The following is a 14,343-nucleotide window of genomic DNA, read 5'->3' as shown; positions in this document are numbered from 1 at the left end:
GGGAGTCCAGCAAAAGTGGTTAGCTAATGAAGTTAGCCATGCGAGTCAAATTAGTGACATCCTAATAGAGAAGGGGGAGCTGGGGGAGACAGACCTATATGGTGACAAAGATGTCTACCTCATTTTTTGTTATTTTAATTTGGGATTAAGTGTTCCTCAGAGAGACATTGTACTATATATGATAATTGCCTTGAATTTAATCTTGACACATATTTCTTTAAATTCCTTTATAGTTATCCAAGGATCAACATGGTTGTTGGATATGTATGTGATATAGATAGAAGATTCTTTCACATATTCGGAGTAAGATGCTTTGAGGGTATTTACTACTTTGTGATATGTCTTGCCTCATGCTAGATTATAGCTAAGTTTACTTATTCCAATGAAAGTTAAAAGGACAAGTATCCATTCACGAAGGTTTAGAAGGGATGAAAGTTTTCTACTACCTTAGAGATTATGTATGTATATACAACCCTTGAGATGAGCTCTAGGGGATTAGAGAAGATGATATGCAATTAGGGCATTTATGCCAAAGTGAATTTATCTCTAAAGGATATCGACAACCTTGAGCTCATCATAGTTTGTCTCAACAGGTATGACCTAATATAGACGATTCTAATTAACACGAGGACATACATGTAAATCTTGAGAAAAATCATGGGCTAAGATAATACTATCGAATCCATGGATGCTTTGGTAATCTTCCCACCTTCAATGCTCTCGAAAAAATAATTGTTAATGTATAGGTGGTGGCATGCGAAAAAGAAGAGGAGTTTATGATTGGTTAACTTAAATCCATCAAATTCCTGAAGTTAGTAAATATTAGATTTATAGTATAATAAAGAAAGAATAAATAAAAATGATTTAGGATCTAAGTTGATCTAAGTTCTCAAATTTTACCTTTGACAAGATTTAAGATGAATCTAGCTTAAATCCTGATACCAAACAGATCTCAGAATAAATCTTTTTTTTTTTTTAATTTAAGATAATTTTAAGTCTTCTAGATTAGATTCCAACCGTCAATATGAATTGGTAAACCTTTTTTTTTTTTTCGGGAAAATGAATTAATTGGTAAACTGAGATCAGCCTCCTGAACCGTCAATTTCCATGATATCCGTAGATCTGAACTATGTGGGCGGCGGCCACCGGTTACCTTGATTTCCAAGTAGAAATTAACAACATTTCCGGCGACGGCGGTGGCTGGCGGTCGGGTTCTAGAACTGGCTGAGGGGCAGCTTAAGACAATTTTCTGCTGAAAAGGCGTCACTTTGACTAAAACAAAAATAATTCTAATTTGAAGTCAGCCTTCCCCACCTTTTCTTTGTTTTTTTTTTTATTTTGTTTTTTGGGAGTATAGTTTTTCTCATCTTCGACTGTATCAATCTCGCTGCACGACGCCTGTCGAGGAGAGAGGGAAAAGCACAAGCGAACAAGGAAAAGCCAGTTCGCTTTCCCACTTCGATCGGTGCCACGTCCTTTTCCCCTTTCTTATTACTAAGGGTAAGAAAATAGTTACTACCGAATTTATTTGTAAAATCACGAAAAATATTCTGAAGGTTAAAATTTGTTCTTCAGTTCTTATATTAAAAGAAAAAAATTATCATTTCGAGAATGAAGTAAAAGTGAAAAAAGAGAAAAAAGAAAGACAATGACGCAGTAGAAGCCGAGGTCGGGTTAAAAAGTTGGGATTTTTAGATTTTCGATTTTATCGCTTAGCGAGAAAGAAGGAAGTGAAGGGTCAACCGGTCCCGTTCACCCTTAGCTGTTTGTTTACATTATTCCTCGCTATGAGGGAATGGTTCGCATATATTTTTAAAGGACTTGGCGAGTCCACACATGAGCTGTTTTTTCTTCTACTTTCTTCTATTTGGGAGTCCCTACACTGCTTCTACTTCCATTTTCGTTTCTTCTTCATGACAGTTCTCCTGTAATGGAAGCTGGAGGGGACATCTACAAGTGTTTCTTCAATACTCGCAAGTGCTCTGTTTTCTCTTTATCGTAGGTGGGGGTGGGGTGAGCTTATTAGGGTTCTAAGGGTGTAACAAGCAAAGAGGGAGACGGAGAGAGACAGAGGCGCTAGCGTTTTTGCTTGCCTTCTTTCTCTTTCTTTCTGCCCCGTAAAGAGTGTGGTAGAGGGATTTGGAGGCATTGGTTCATAACCAAAATTTATCCTTTCGCCTCCTCTTGCCTCTCCAGTTTCCCCTCCCTTGTCGCTTTTAGATCTTTCCTTCTTTCTTCAGCGTACCTTTGCTTTAATTTCTTTTCCTTCCTGGGAATTTTCTTACATGCGGTAAGAATTAGCTGGTGCTTAGCAGGACAGCCGGAGAGCCCTTTAGATCTGCGAGGGTTAGGTTGAGGAGAAGAAAAAGTTGCGATTTTGTGAAGGGAAGAAGGTTCAGAAATGAGTTTTGGTGGCTTATTCGACAGCGATTTGCCGTACGGCAGCGCCGCCATGCCGGCCGGAGTTCTTTCTCAAACGCGATTCCTTTCCAACTCTGCTATCCCCAAGCCCATGTTCGGTTCCGCTGGTCTCTCTCTCGGCCTGGTGAGCAGCCTCTTCAGCCACTTAAACGTTAGATATCCAGGCTGTTTTCATTTTGCAAACTAAAAAAAATTCATTTTTTTGGTATTTTGGTTTTGTTAAGCAATCGAATCGGGATGGAAAAGGAGAGTTCAGCCGGCTTTCTGTGGCGGTATCCGCCGGCGACAGCCGTGGCGGAGGTGAGCTGGATGTGCTTTGCCGGAATAAGGATGAGGAGAACGAGAGCAGATCAGGCAGCGACAACTTAGAAGGAGGCTCAGGCGATGATCTTGATCTAGAAAACCCTCGCAAGAAGAAGCGTTATCATCGTCACACACCTCAGCAAATTCAAGAACTTGAAAGGTATACAAGATGAGTATTTTTTACTTATAATTTTTTTCTTCTACGCGATAATTTCGCTTATAGTACGCAGTTTTGCTCTCTTTTTGCAGCCTGTTCAAGGAGTGCCCTCACCCCGATGAGAAACAAAGATTAGAGCTCAGCAAAAGGCTTCGGCTCGAGACTCGCCAAGTCAAATTCTGGTTCCAAAACCGGCGAACTCAAATGAAGGTAATAAATACAAAGTCAAAATTTACTCTCTTTTTTTTTTAATGTTTCCCCCCTTCGTTTGCTTTTTTCTGATTTTCTATTAATCAACCAAAGACTCAAATGGAGCGCCATGAGAACACTATCTTACGGCAAGAGAATGACAAGCTCCGAGCGGAAAACATATCCATCAGAGACGCAATGAGGAACGCCATCTGCAATAACTGCGGCGGCGCCGCAGTGCTCGGCGACGTCTCGCTCGAAGAACAGCACCTGAGAATCGAAAACGCGAGGCTAAAAGATGAGCTCGATCGCGTCTGCTCCCTCGCCGGCAAGTTTCTCGGCCGTCCTATTTCCACTTCAATGCCAAGTTCATCTCTTGAGCTTGCCGTCGGTTGCAACGGAGGTTTCAGTAGCTACGGGTCGCTTGTTCCAACGTTTTCTGCTGTTTCTGATTTCGTCAGCGGCGGCGGTTCGAACTCATTGGGCACTGTTATCACTCCTCCTTCGCGTTCAGTTGCTGTTGTGGATAGATCGTTGGAGAGATCTATGTTTCTGGAGTTGGCTTTGTCGGCCATGGATGAGCTCGTGAAGTTGACTGAAATGGGTGAGCCGCTTTGGGTTGTTGGTGGGCAGGATAATGGGAAAGAAATGTTGAATATTGAGCAGTATGAGCAGTTATTTCCTCGCTGTGTTGGTGTGAAAAGTTCTGATTTTGTGTCGGAGGCAACGAGGGAGACGGCTATGGTTATCATCAACAGTCTTGCTCTTGTTGAGACTCTCATGGATGCGGTAAGGATCTTTCTTTTCTCTATTTTTTTTTTATCTTTATTGAATCTTAGGAGATCATTATCATTTTTTTATATTTAGCAAATGATTTAAGAAATGTTTTTACAAGTTTAAGGATTCAAGTGCCGCAGCCCCTCATGATATATTTATAGAAATTAGGGCTAAATCTCTTAGACATAAATGGAATTTTCATTATCAACTTTATATAAAAAGACATTGGATTGGGCATTTTTTTATAGTATCACGGATTGTATTGACATGTTAGAAAATATGCTGATTATTTAGATATATGAGGAGCATTATTGCTTATTTTTTCTTAATTTAGGATAATTATTAATTAATACTTTGTAAGATACTATTTTTAAATTGAAAAAATAATTTTTTTAATGATTGCATTAATTGATGTGCTATGAATCAACCAAATAATATGCAAAAATGTCTTGTAAATAGTAATGTTTCATTCAAATGCCTAGTTCTTTTTTAGTGTTCAATATTCATTAGCAGTTGTCTCTTATGCACAAAGCTCACCTTAGTCCGTTTGTTGGGAGCTTAGGCTACCAATTACAAGGTCTTAGGTTTGAGTCTTGTGTATTTGATATATGTGAGTTGTGCAAACACCAAACTCAACCCTACATCTGGAGACATAACCAGAATGAGCCACGTCAGTAATATCGAGTGCGGTACCGAGTAGTACCAAGCTGCGATACCGATGTGACTCATTCCTGTTGGTTTCTGGATGGAGGTTGGCATTCTCATGACTTAATTGATCTAAATGTCAAAAAAAAAAAAAAAAAGTCTCTTATGCTTCTTTTCATTTATCCCAATGCATTTATTATAATCAATGCACTTCCTAATCAAACTTCCAGAGAAAAAGTTTCTTTCTTTCCTTTACCTCTAATAATAAATTTCCATTATTAAACATTCTTGATTAACGAAGCTTTGAATTGATGAATTAGACTCGTTGGTCTGATATGTTCCCTGGGATGATTGCGAGAACAACCACAACTGATATAATATCCACCGGAGTTGGCGGTACCAGAAACGGATCTCTTCAGCTTGTGAGTTATATATATATATCAATTAACATATATAATTACTGAAAAATCTGAATTTTTTACTAACTAATCGAAATCTATATATATAGATGCACGCAGAGCTTCAGGTTTTATCTCCGTTGGTTCCTATACGGGAAGTGAACTTCCTCAGATTCTGCAAGCAACTCGCCGATGGTGCTTGGGCTGTAGTCGATGTCTCCATTGATGGAATCCGAGATCACAATTCTGCTACTTCTGCTGCTCTTGCTGCTAAATGCCGCAGGCTTCCTTCCGGCTGTGTGGTTCAAGACATGCCCAATGGCTACTCCAAGGTATATTAATTTCCTTCTGAGAAATAAAATAATGGCCGCAAAGAAGCCAAAAGTCAAGCCTGTGACGATTTATTTTTATTTTTTGACGGCCATTAAAGCTGCACGACATGAAGATGTGTCAGCTCCTCAATGGGAAAATTAGTAACCCCGCGGGGTTCTTTCTGTCCGCAAAAAACTAATACCGAGGCCTCTCGCTCTCCACAACCTATAATTATTTATTTATTTATTTAGAAATTTATATAATATTTTTTGAGTAATTAAAAAAGTATTTTTATGTTTCTATTCCATGCTTCTATGGTACTTGATTTGATTCCTCTGGGAATATTTAAAAAAATAAAAAATATTATCTTTGTATTTTTCACGTTTTTACATGTAGAGGCGCCCATCCCGTGGCGTTCGTATAGGATAGTCAAAGCTTGGCAGGATCTGGATTTCTTCAATCTGCGAGCCATGTGGTCGCCGCGGGGAAAGGGCAGGTTTTGTCTTCTTGCGTCGGTGGGGTGTGCCCTCCGGCCGATGCTTAAGGCTTTTCCTGTTCCAGCAGCCGTGCGGCGGAGGTCGCTGGTCAAGAGTAATTGGTTTGGATCTCACCGACGCTAGCTGTGTCTCGCAGGTGACGTGGGTGGAGCACGCCGAGTATGACGAGGCGGCGGTGCACCAGCTCTACCGGCCGGTGCTCCGCTCCGGAATGGCGCTCGGGGCGCAACGGTGGGTCGCTACTCTACAGAGACAGTGCGAGTGTCTCGCCGTGCTGATGTCCTCATCCGTTCCTAACCGCGATCACAACTGTAAGTTCCAGATTTTATTTCATCGCAGTTTGCACAAATTATTAAGTAATTGTGATGGCTTAACATTTTATAAAATATAATTGCTAGATTATTGTAAATATTATATATATAATTAAAAAAATTGAATAGCTACCCGCCGTTGCTTAGCTTTGTTGGTGGGCGAGTGCGGTTAGCTACCCCCCAACATGTTTTATTACTCTCGAGCGGTAACGCCTCTTAAGTGGGGCGGCCCAATCAAATATGGGCCAGGAGGTTTCTGGGTTGGATGACTCTTTTAGGTTAGCCCGGTATCCTAGGAGGTATCAGGGATGATAGCGGTTGGATATTCGTTCTTAAAAAAGAAAATAGTTATATAAAAAGTTTTGCTAATGAAAGAAATTCTAGATCAAGTAATATTTTAATAACAAGGTTAAATTTGTTAAGATGTAATAAAAAAAATGTTCATGATCAATATTAATATGCCTATATAGTTGTATAATATATAGGAATATTTTGGAAGTAAATATATAAATTGATTTAAATTAAAATAATTGACATGCAGAAACTTTCTCAAATTTAAAGGAATTACTTAAATAATGCTTAAATTAAGATATATGGTCGACAGAACCTATAATATACCATTTTCAGATTGGCTTGAGATGGAAAAGTAATCAACCCTAATTTTATATTTTAATTATTATAGAATATGCTTATCTGAATATCATTATTTTTATCTATTCAAGCTGTCTATGTAATAGGCTAAATTAAATGCGGATAACAATCCTATGCAATCTATCCGCATAATTTTTCAGATTCTGTTAGATCATTTAATAAGTTTGTAACGGTGGCCTGCAGCGATAACGGCGGCGGGTAGACGGAGTATGCTGAAACTAGCGCAGCGGATGACGGACAACTTCTGTGCGGGCGTGTGCGCGTCATCGGCGCGCAAGTGGAGTCGTTTGCGGAACATGGGAAGCATTGGTGAGGACGTGAGAGTGATGACAAGGCAGAGTATGGACGATCCCGGCGAGCCACCAGGCGTCGTCCTCTCCGCCGCCACCTCCGTCTGGCTCCCGATCTCGCCGCAACGCCTCTTCGATTTCCTCCGCGACGAAACCCTTCGTTGCCAATGGGACATCCTTTCTAACGGCGGACCTATGCGGGAGATGGCTCATATTGCTAAAGGCCAGGATCAGGGTAACGCCGTCTCCTTGCTCCGCGCTAATGTAAGTTCTCTCTCTCTTTTTTTTTAATAAGACATTAAGACGAGTACTGAATAATTAATCAAAAATCTTCGATGAGAACTCATTTTTATATTAATTAATCCTCGTAAAGAAAAAAAAAGGGATATTTCACGCCGAGGATAATTAAATTTTATTATATTATATTTTAAATTCATTAAAGAATAATTTTTTATCAGTGATAGTTTCAATGCATTAAAGTGTTTGAGATAATGGCCAGGCCGTGAACACGAACAATAACAGCATGCTAATACTGCAAGAGACTTGCACCGACGCGTCGGGGTCGATGGTGGTGTACGCGCCGGTGGACGTGCCGGCGATGCATCTTGTGATGAACGGCGGTGATTCAGCTTACGTGGCGCTGCTGCCGTCGGGATTCGCGGTGATGCCAGACGGCGCCGGTGTGGGGTCGCTTTTGACGGTGGCGTTTCAGATACTGGTGAACAGTTTGCCGACGGCGAAACTAACAGTTGAGTCGGTGGAGACCGTTAGCAACTTGATATCTTGTACTGTGCAAAAGATTAAGGTGGCTCTTCAGTGTGAGAGCTGAGGAAGAATGGAAGGGTTGAGTCAAGAACGAACCGTGCGCGCGGTGGATAAAAGAACCGTATCTTTGCTAAGTGATGAGGAGGCTGCCGGCGGCCGAAGAAGGGCGCGGTTTATTTGTAATCTTCAGCACAGAGCAATGGTGGTGGTTCGGGTATTGACTCAGCCTATTTATATATGTGAAGCTCAGCTGTTATGTTCTTACAAACTGTTTTTTTGTTTTTAATTAGTTGTTTTTTCGTGTGTGCTAACGTGTTGTTTATGATCTTCCATTGTTGTGGGTTAATCTCTTTAGTGTTATATGAATAATTAGGTTTTTTTTTGTGATTATGAACGAGTTTATGCTGTTTCTTGTTGGTAGAGTCAAATAGATCTAATGGTGTTGTGCGCGACTTCATCGTCTTTGTTGCTTGGATAGATTTCACAAGCTATAAACTTCATTCATAAAATAATTTAAAATTAATTGTGTGACTATTTAAATTTAGATTTTAATAAATATATACTTGTTGTATTTGTGGCGGTAAAGTACAAAAATTTCTTGTCTCAGCGTTGTATGGATATTCAATACATAAACAAAGAATATAAGATTTTTTACGTGAAAAACTTTGAAATAGGGAAAAATCATGGGGCCACGCCTAGTTGAAATTATTTTACTAGTATTTGAGTAGATTACATGTGATTAGATTGCCTTGAGGATGATCAAATTATAATAATCAACCATCTAGTTGAAATCTAGTGACAAATGGGGATCATATGAGGGTTCGACGCCAATCGATGGTCGGGCGGAGTTTTGGCGTTAGTTGGTGGGTAGGCGGAGGTCTAGCATCAGGCTATTGCTGGGCGGAGGTCTAGTGTCAGGCTATTGCTAGGCGGAGGTGTGGCGTCAGTTGGTGGTCATATAGAAGTTTAGAGTCAGTCGGTGGTCGGATGAAAGTTCAACATCAGTTGGTGGTTGGGCAAAAGTCCGACATTAGTCGGTGGTTCGGCGGAAGTCGAACAGTGGTCAAGGTGCTTTGTGGTAAGAGAGATCTTTCCGTGCTTCGATCCTCTATCATGAAAAATGAGGGGTCTATTTATAAATTTTTGAGAGTGGCATGACCATTAAATAGGAGGAAGATCAAAAGTTAAGAATGTTTTGAATGGACTTGTGTTGATTCTGTTGATCGTGGACCTTTTGCTGAACATTTGAATGTCGTAATGATCTCAAAATTGGCGATCTTGGGCTCGTTGTATTCGTTTCGTCGAGCCGCTCGGTTCAACTATAAGCATGTTACGTTTGGAAATTGTTTGGTCGTCCAATTTATGTTTTGAACCTGCAAAGGCACTTCGGGACTTTGATTTGAATCCATTTGGGCTTGGATTGAGTCGAATTTAGTGTTGTTGGGTTCGTAATTCTGAGGCGTTCAGTTCAACTGTAACTTCGCTGAAATTGGAGCTCGAATGGTCCCTAATTTGATTTCAAAAGTTTCCAAGTTGATTTTTCCTCGAGATTCGTACCCGATCAAGTTAATTTTTTGATGATATATCAATACTTGAAATGAATGTATCGATGAGATGAATGTAGTCACCAAGAATTGCCTTAATTTGATTGTATACGAGGTTAAAACAAGCCGTTATAAGTTTAATTAAAAAAATTATTATATTGTTTGAGGAATTAAATGATCTCTAAATTTCACTTGTTTATTTTCTATATGAGTGTCTCGGCTGTATGAGGAATGAGCTTGATATTACTTGATTCTAATATCATTAAAGTGTTAAAATATTTAAAGAATAATATATGATGAAGATCATCAATGCAAATTGTTTGATGGAGTTTTTGAGGTTTTTGACAAAATTAATTAGAAACTCACTCTTAAATTTTATAAATAGAATCTCATTCTACGCATGAATGAAATTAGAATTGGTGAAAGCTTGTAAATTAAAAATTAAATAAATCCTAAAATTTAATGCATATGGTTATCACTTGATTGTTATCATTTGATTGTTGTTGCTTGATTGCCATCATTCATCATCATCACCATATTGTTTAATGCATATGATTATCACTTGATTCATCATCATCACTTTGTGACGAAGTTATTTCTGCTGTAAATTTTATCGGAAATGAACTGTTTTCCTGTAATGTGATATTTGTTTAAATTTTATATTAATTTTTCTAGGTCAGATTACCTAATAATCCTCTCTAGGGTTTTCATATTAGAACTCATATATCTCTGGTAAATAATTTTGTTTGTGTTTTATCCTCAAAATTTTGTACAATGATAAGAAACAAATTTCTCTTTCCTCAACCACAAAATTTCCAACATACAATTGCATAACTGATACTCATATATCATTACAATAAATCTTTTGATTAGGCAGGAACATGTCGCAATATTAGATTTGGAAGCTTTCTTGATTCGATTATTGATCATATGAGCTTTGATTACAGTAAACTTCTAGTTGAAATAAATATTTCAACGAGGCGAGCAAAATAATATCACAAGTATTGTAATTAGAGTTTAAATGAGTCCAAATCAAATACTCAAAGAATAAATTATGATAGGTGGAATCAACCAAAGTCAAATTCTAAGTTTTTTTTTTTTCTTATTTTTTTGTCTCTATAATGCTACTAAAAAATATAGGTGGACATCACTTTTTCACATAAAAAGAGACATAAAATGAGCAAAAAAAAAAAAAAAACCTTAAAATTTTGAAGAATTTCGAAGCCTTATCCAACATACGCATGAATCCCGAGAAAAGAACAAGGAGAAAACAACATAAAATGAATACTAACGTCTACGCCGGCCTCTCCCACGAAATCTCCCCCGAGATGCAACAGTTATACTAGGTCTAGCCCGAACCAGAGTGAAATCGTTACCAGGGTCCGATCCCCCACAGAATTCCGGAGAAGCCAAATCACCTTTTGAAAATTCGGATTTAGATTCACAATCCGACGATCCATTCAACCAATTAAGATGGTTCTTAATGTCCAAACCAGAAGAATCACCTAACTGATTTGCCATAGAATGCGATTCCACCAAATTAACAAGGACTTCAATTAAATTGTTGATAACCGGTTTACAAGCATCTCTAGCACCAGATGAAGGAGACACAGCTTCAACCAGAGCAGTAACCAAAGGGGCAGAAGGATTAACAGCAACAAGACCTTCCGAATAATTAATATTATCCATCGAGTTAATCGGCAAAGTAATCTTACTCGTAGACGGTAAAACAAGAGGAAAAAAAGGAATAGCATTTGGGGAAAGACCAAACGTAGCAGCATCAGAAACAATGCCACCAGCCGCCAGCCCACCAGAATCCTCCCTAGCTAAATTCGGCTCCACCAGATCAGACACAGACTCATTAAAAGCATTCTGAGCTATAGTAATTGTAACAGGAATAGGTTCAGTAGTAATGGGAACAACATAAGATTCCAGAGCAGCCGTATTAGGAAGTCATTCACCCACAACCGGACAAACCTCACCATTAATAACCTTCAAAGAAACAGAGTCCCCCCCAAAAGCAGGGGTAGCAGACGGATCAACAACAGTGACATTCTCGGGAATAAATACATCATTCACCTTCTCACACTCCAAAACAGTGTGAGAAACACCCACAACGACATTACCAACATCTAAGATCGCGATAGAGGGGTTGGGAGAGTTCTGAATCACAGGTGCAGCAGGGCGGTAATTACCTTGAGAGTGTCCGATACATTTACAGCCAGCACATAATTGAGAAAACTCATCAAAAACAACCTCTTGAGTATAACCTAAGGATTCCGAACCTAACCAAACTTGCTTAGAAAAGGTTTTAGTTATATCAAGCTCAACTAACACTCGGACAATAGAAGGACGGGAACCAGCTGCAGTTGCTTCGTCAATTTTCAAAGGCTTTCCAAACAATCCGCCCAGTCCAAAAAGAATGTGAGGGGAAAACAAATGAGGGCGAAGCCGAGGAAACGAAATCCATATTGGTATTACCGGCGATTCAGCATCAATATCCAAAGTTGGCAACCACTTTGTCAATTTCATTTAGCAGTTAAACACTAGATAAGAACTGTGACAAAACACCCTACAATAGTCAAGATCATTGGCAAGCTTGATCAGGATGTGAGTTGAATCCAAAACCGTGACAGAAACCTCACTTTTTAACTTCAAATTGAAAAAAAATTTGCGGATAGAATCAAGAGGGGGTCTTTTAGAAGGAAAAAATCCAACTAGAGAAAATTGAAAGGGGATAGCGATCTCTTTGATTTCCTGGTCGGAAATCCATAAAGACAGGTAATCCACGAAAAGTAGAAGCATACAAATTCGGAATAGAAGGCTTAGAGCCAGCAAGAGCTTCAATAAACGAACGCGGATGGGAAACCCCTCCAAAAAAATCGGGGTCCTTAAGCTTAACAACCGCCATGCCGGCACAGCCGACAAAAACGCGTAGAAACCAGAAAAAGAAGTAACCACGCTAAATAGAAGAGACAGAGAAGGAGAAAACTTCCCTGAAAATGGAAGATCACTGGAGAGAAAGCTCCCGCCGTGCAGGAGAAGACGCTCGGAGCCACGAAACCCTAGCAGTGCGGCTAGGGCGAAAAGATTTTATTGAGCCCAAGTGCCAGCAGTCTCTTAGGCTTTGTTTAAGATAAATTTATTACCTTTTTTTTAAAGCATTTTTTTATACAAATATTAAAATTTTTATGCTAAAAGCTACTTTAATAATTAATAAAAAAACTGTTCCAAATAAAACCTTAATTTCATTTGAAAAATTTCTATCTAAATCAATATTTTTTTGTCGTTAGATTGATAATCTTTTGGCGTCTATCATTCAGTTAATTTCATACAGAGACTTGTCAGTTCATTCATTTGGATTGATGGTATTGAATACGACATATTTCAATCATATTTGTATAAAGTTTTTAATATTTTGCATATAAGATTTTATTCATGTTTCTTAGCTTTCTCCCATATTTAATTATGAGTTTAATTTTTAATAAATGTTTGCATTTATAAATATAAATTTAACATAGCTCATTTTAATCTGTTGGTTGGAAGTTTAGACTATTAATTAACTAAGAAGTCTTGAATTCATAAGTCTACCATAATTGTTTTAAATGTCCCAATAGACATGTATTAGTATTATTACATATATATCAACATTCGCCATTGTTGCGTCCTGAAATATTCGCGGCGGTAGAAAAATATATAGTTTAACGTCTTAGCATTGTACGAATATCCAACACACAATCAGATAAGTGAGAGGGTGTAGCGTTCATAAGAGACACCAAAGTTTTTACGTGGAAACTCCTAAAAATGGAGAAAAACCACGGGGCCTGGCCCAGTTTGAATGAATCTACTAGTATTTGCAGTCGATTACAAATGAGGCCCTTCCTTAGAAGAGGGCCTTGGCTTGATGTCATAAATATACTTCATTTATAGCACATTACATGGTGGGAGTTGCATATACATGTTTGTTTAGTCGCCAGGACCATAGTCGATGGGATAGAGGTCGGAAAGACCGTAGTTGGCAGGAGACTGGGCCAGAAAGACCTTTGTCTGGTGATGGAGGTCAGAAGGACCATAGTAGGCGACGGAGGTTGGAAGGACCGTAGTCGGCAAGAGACCGGGGTCTGAAAGATTGTTGTTTAGTGATGTAGGTCAAAACGACCATAGTAGGCGACGGAGGTCGGAAAGACTGTAGTCGACAAGAGACCGGGGTCTATAAGACCATTGTCTGGCGATGTAGGTCGGAATGAAAATAGTAGGAGACAGAGGTTGTCAGGACCGTTGCTTGGTGATGGATAGGGTCCAATAGACCGTTGTAGTTGGGCAGTACTCTAGTAGAACTCTAGACACCAAGTGGTGGCCTAATAGAAGTTCACACCTTACGTGGTGGTCCGGCAAAAGTTTAGGCATTAGGTGGTGGTCCGGTGTAAGTCCGAGCCTCAAGTGGTGACCTGGTAGTTCGACGAAGGCGAGGGCCTCAGGTAGTGGTCCGGTGGAGGTCATGGCCGAAAGTGGTGGTTCGACGGAGCAACGATGTCAGGCAATGATCTGGCGGAGCTCAGACCCTTAAGTGGTGGTCCGACGGAACTCTGTCGTCACGCGGTGGTTCGGCGGAGGTGAGGGCCTCAAGTGGTGGCCTGGTGGAGCACATGGCTTCAAGTGGTGGTCCGGCGGAGCAACGACATCAGGCGGTGGTCCGGCGGAGGTGAGGGCCTCAAGTGGTGGTCCGGTGGAGCAACGACGTCAGGCGTTAGTCCGACGGAGGTGACGGCCTTAAGTGGTGGTCCGGTAGAGGTGAGGGCCTCGGCGGAGCAATGGTGTCAAGCGGTAGTCCGACGGAGGTGAGGGCCTTAAGTGGTGGTCCGGCGGAGGTGAGGGCCTCAAGTGGTGGTCCAGCGGATTTATGGCGTTAGGCGGTGATCCGGCGGAGGTGAGGGCCTCAAGTGATGGTCCGGTGGAAGTGAGGGCCTCAAGTAGTGGTCCGGCGGAGCAACGGCGTCAGGAGGGGGTCCGATGGAGGTGAGGGCCTAAAGTGGTGGTCCGGCGGAAGTGAGGGCCTCAAGTGGTGGTTCGACGGAGCAACGGC

At 40.2% G+C, this 14,343-nt stretch overlaps 1 protein-coding gene across 1 annotated transcript; it reads left to right on the top strand.

The window, feature by feature from the left end:
* The first annotated feature begins 1,829 nt into the window (after nt 1-1,829).
* LOC110092293 (homeobox-leucine zipper protein ROC5) lies at nt 1,830-8,106 on the top strand. The gene is made up of 10 exons (XM_028698561.1): nt 1,830-1,973; nt 2,316-2,545; nt 2,646-2,884; nt 2,974-3,091; nt 3,185-3,859; nt 4,813-4,914; nt 5,001-5,222; nt 5,836-6,010; nt 6,845-7,215; nt 7,451-8,106. Exons 2-10 carry the CDS (start codon nt 2,402-2,404, stop codon nt 7,778-7,780), a joined length of 2,376 nt encoding a protein of 791 aa, XP_028554394.1. The 5' UTR covers nt 1,830-1,973; nt 2,316-2,401; the 3' UTR covers nt 7,781-8,106.
* Nucleotides 8,107-14,343: the final 6,237 nt, after the last annotated feature.

Source organism: Dendrobium catenatum, unplaced genomic scaffold (assembly GCF_001605985.2).
Source record: "Dendrobium catenatum unplaced genomic scaffold, ASM160598v2 fragScaff_scaffold_1105, whole genome shotgun sequence".
In the NCBI taxonomy this organism is placed as follows: domain Eukaryota; kingdom Viridiplantae; phylum Streptophyta; class Magnoliopsida; order Asparagales; family Orchidaceae; genus Dendrobium; species Dendrobium catenatum.
The sequence above is the reverse complement of the archived record's forward strand: the minus strand, read 5'-3'. Positions and strand labels throughout refer to the sequence as shown.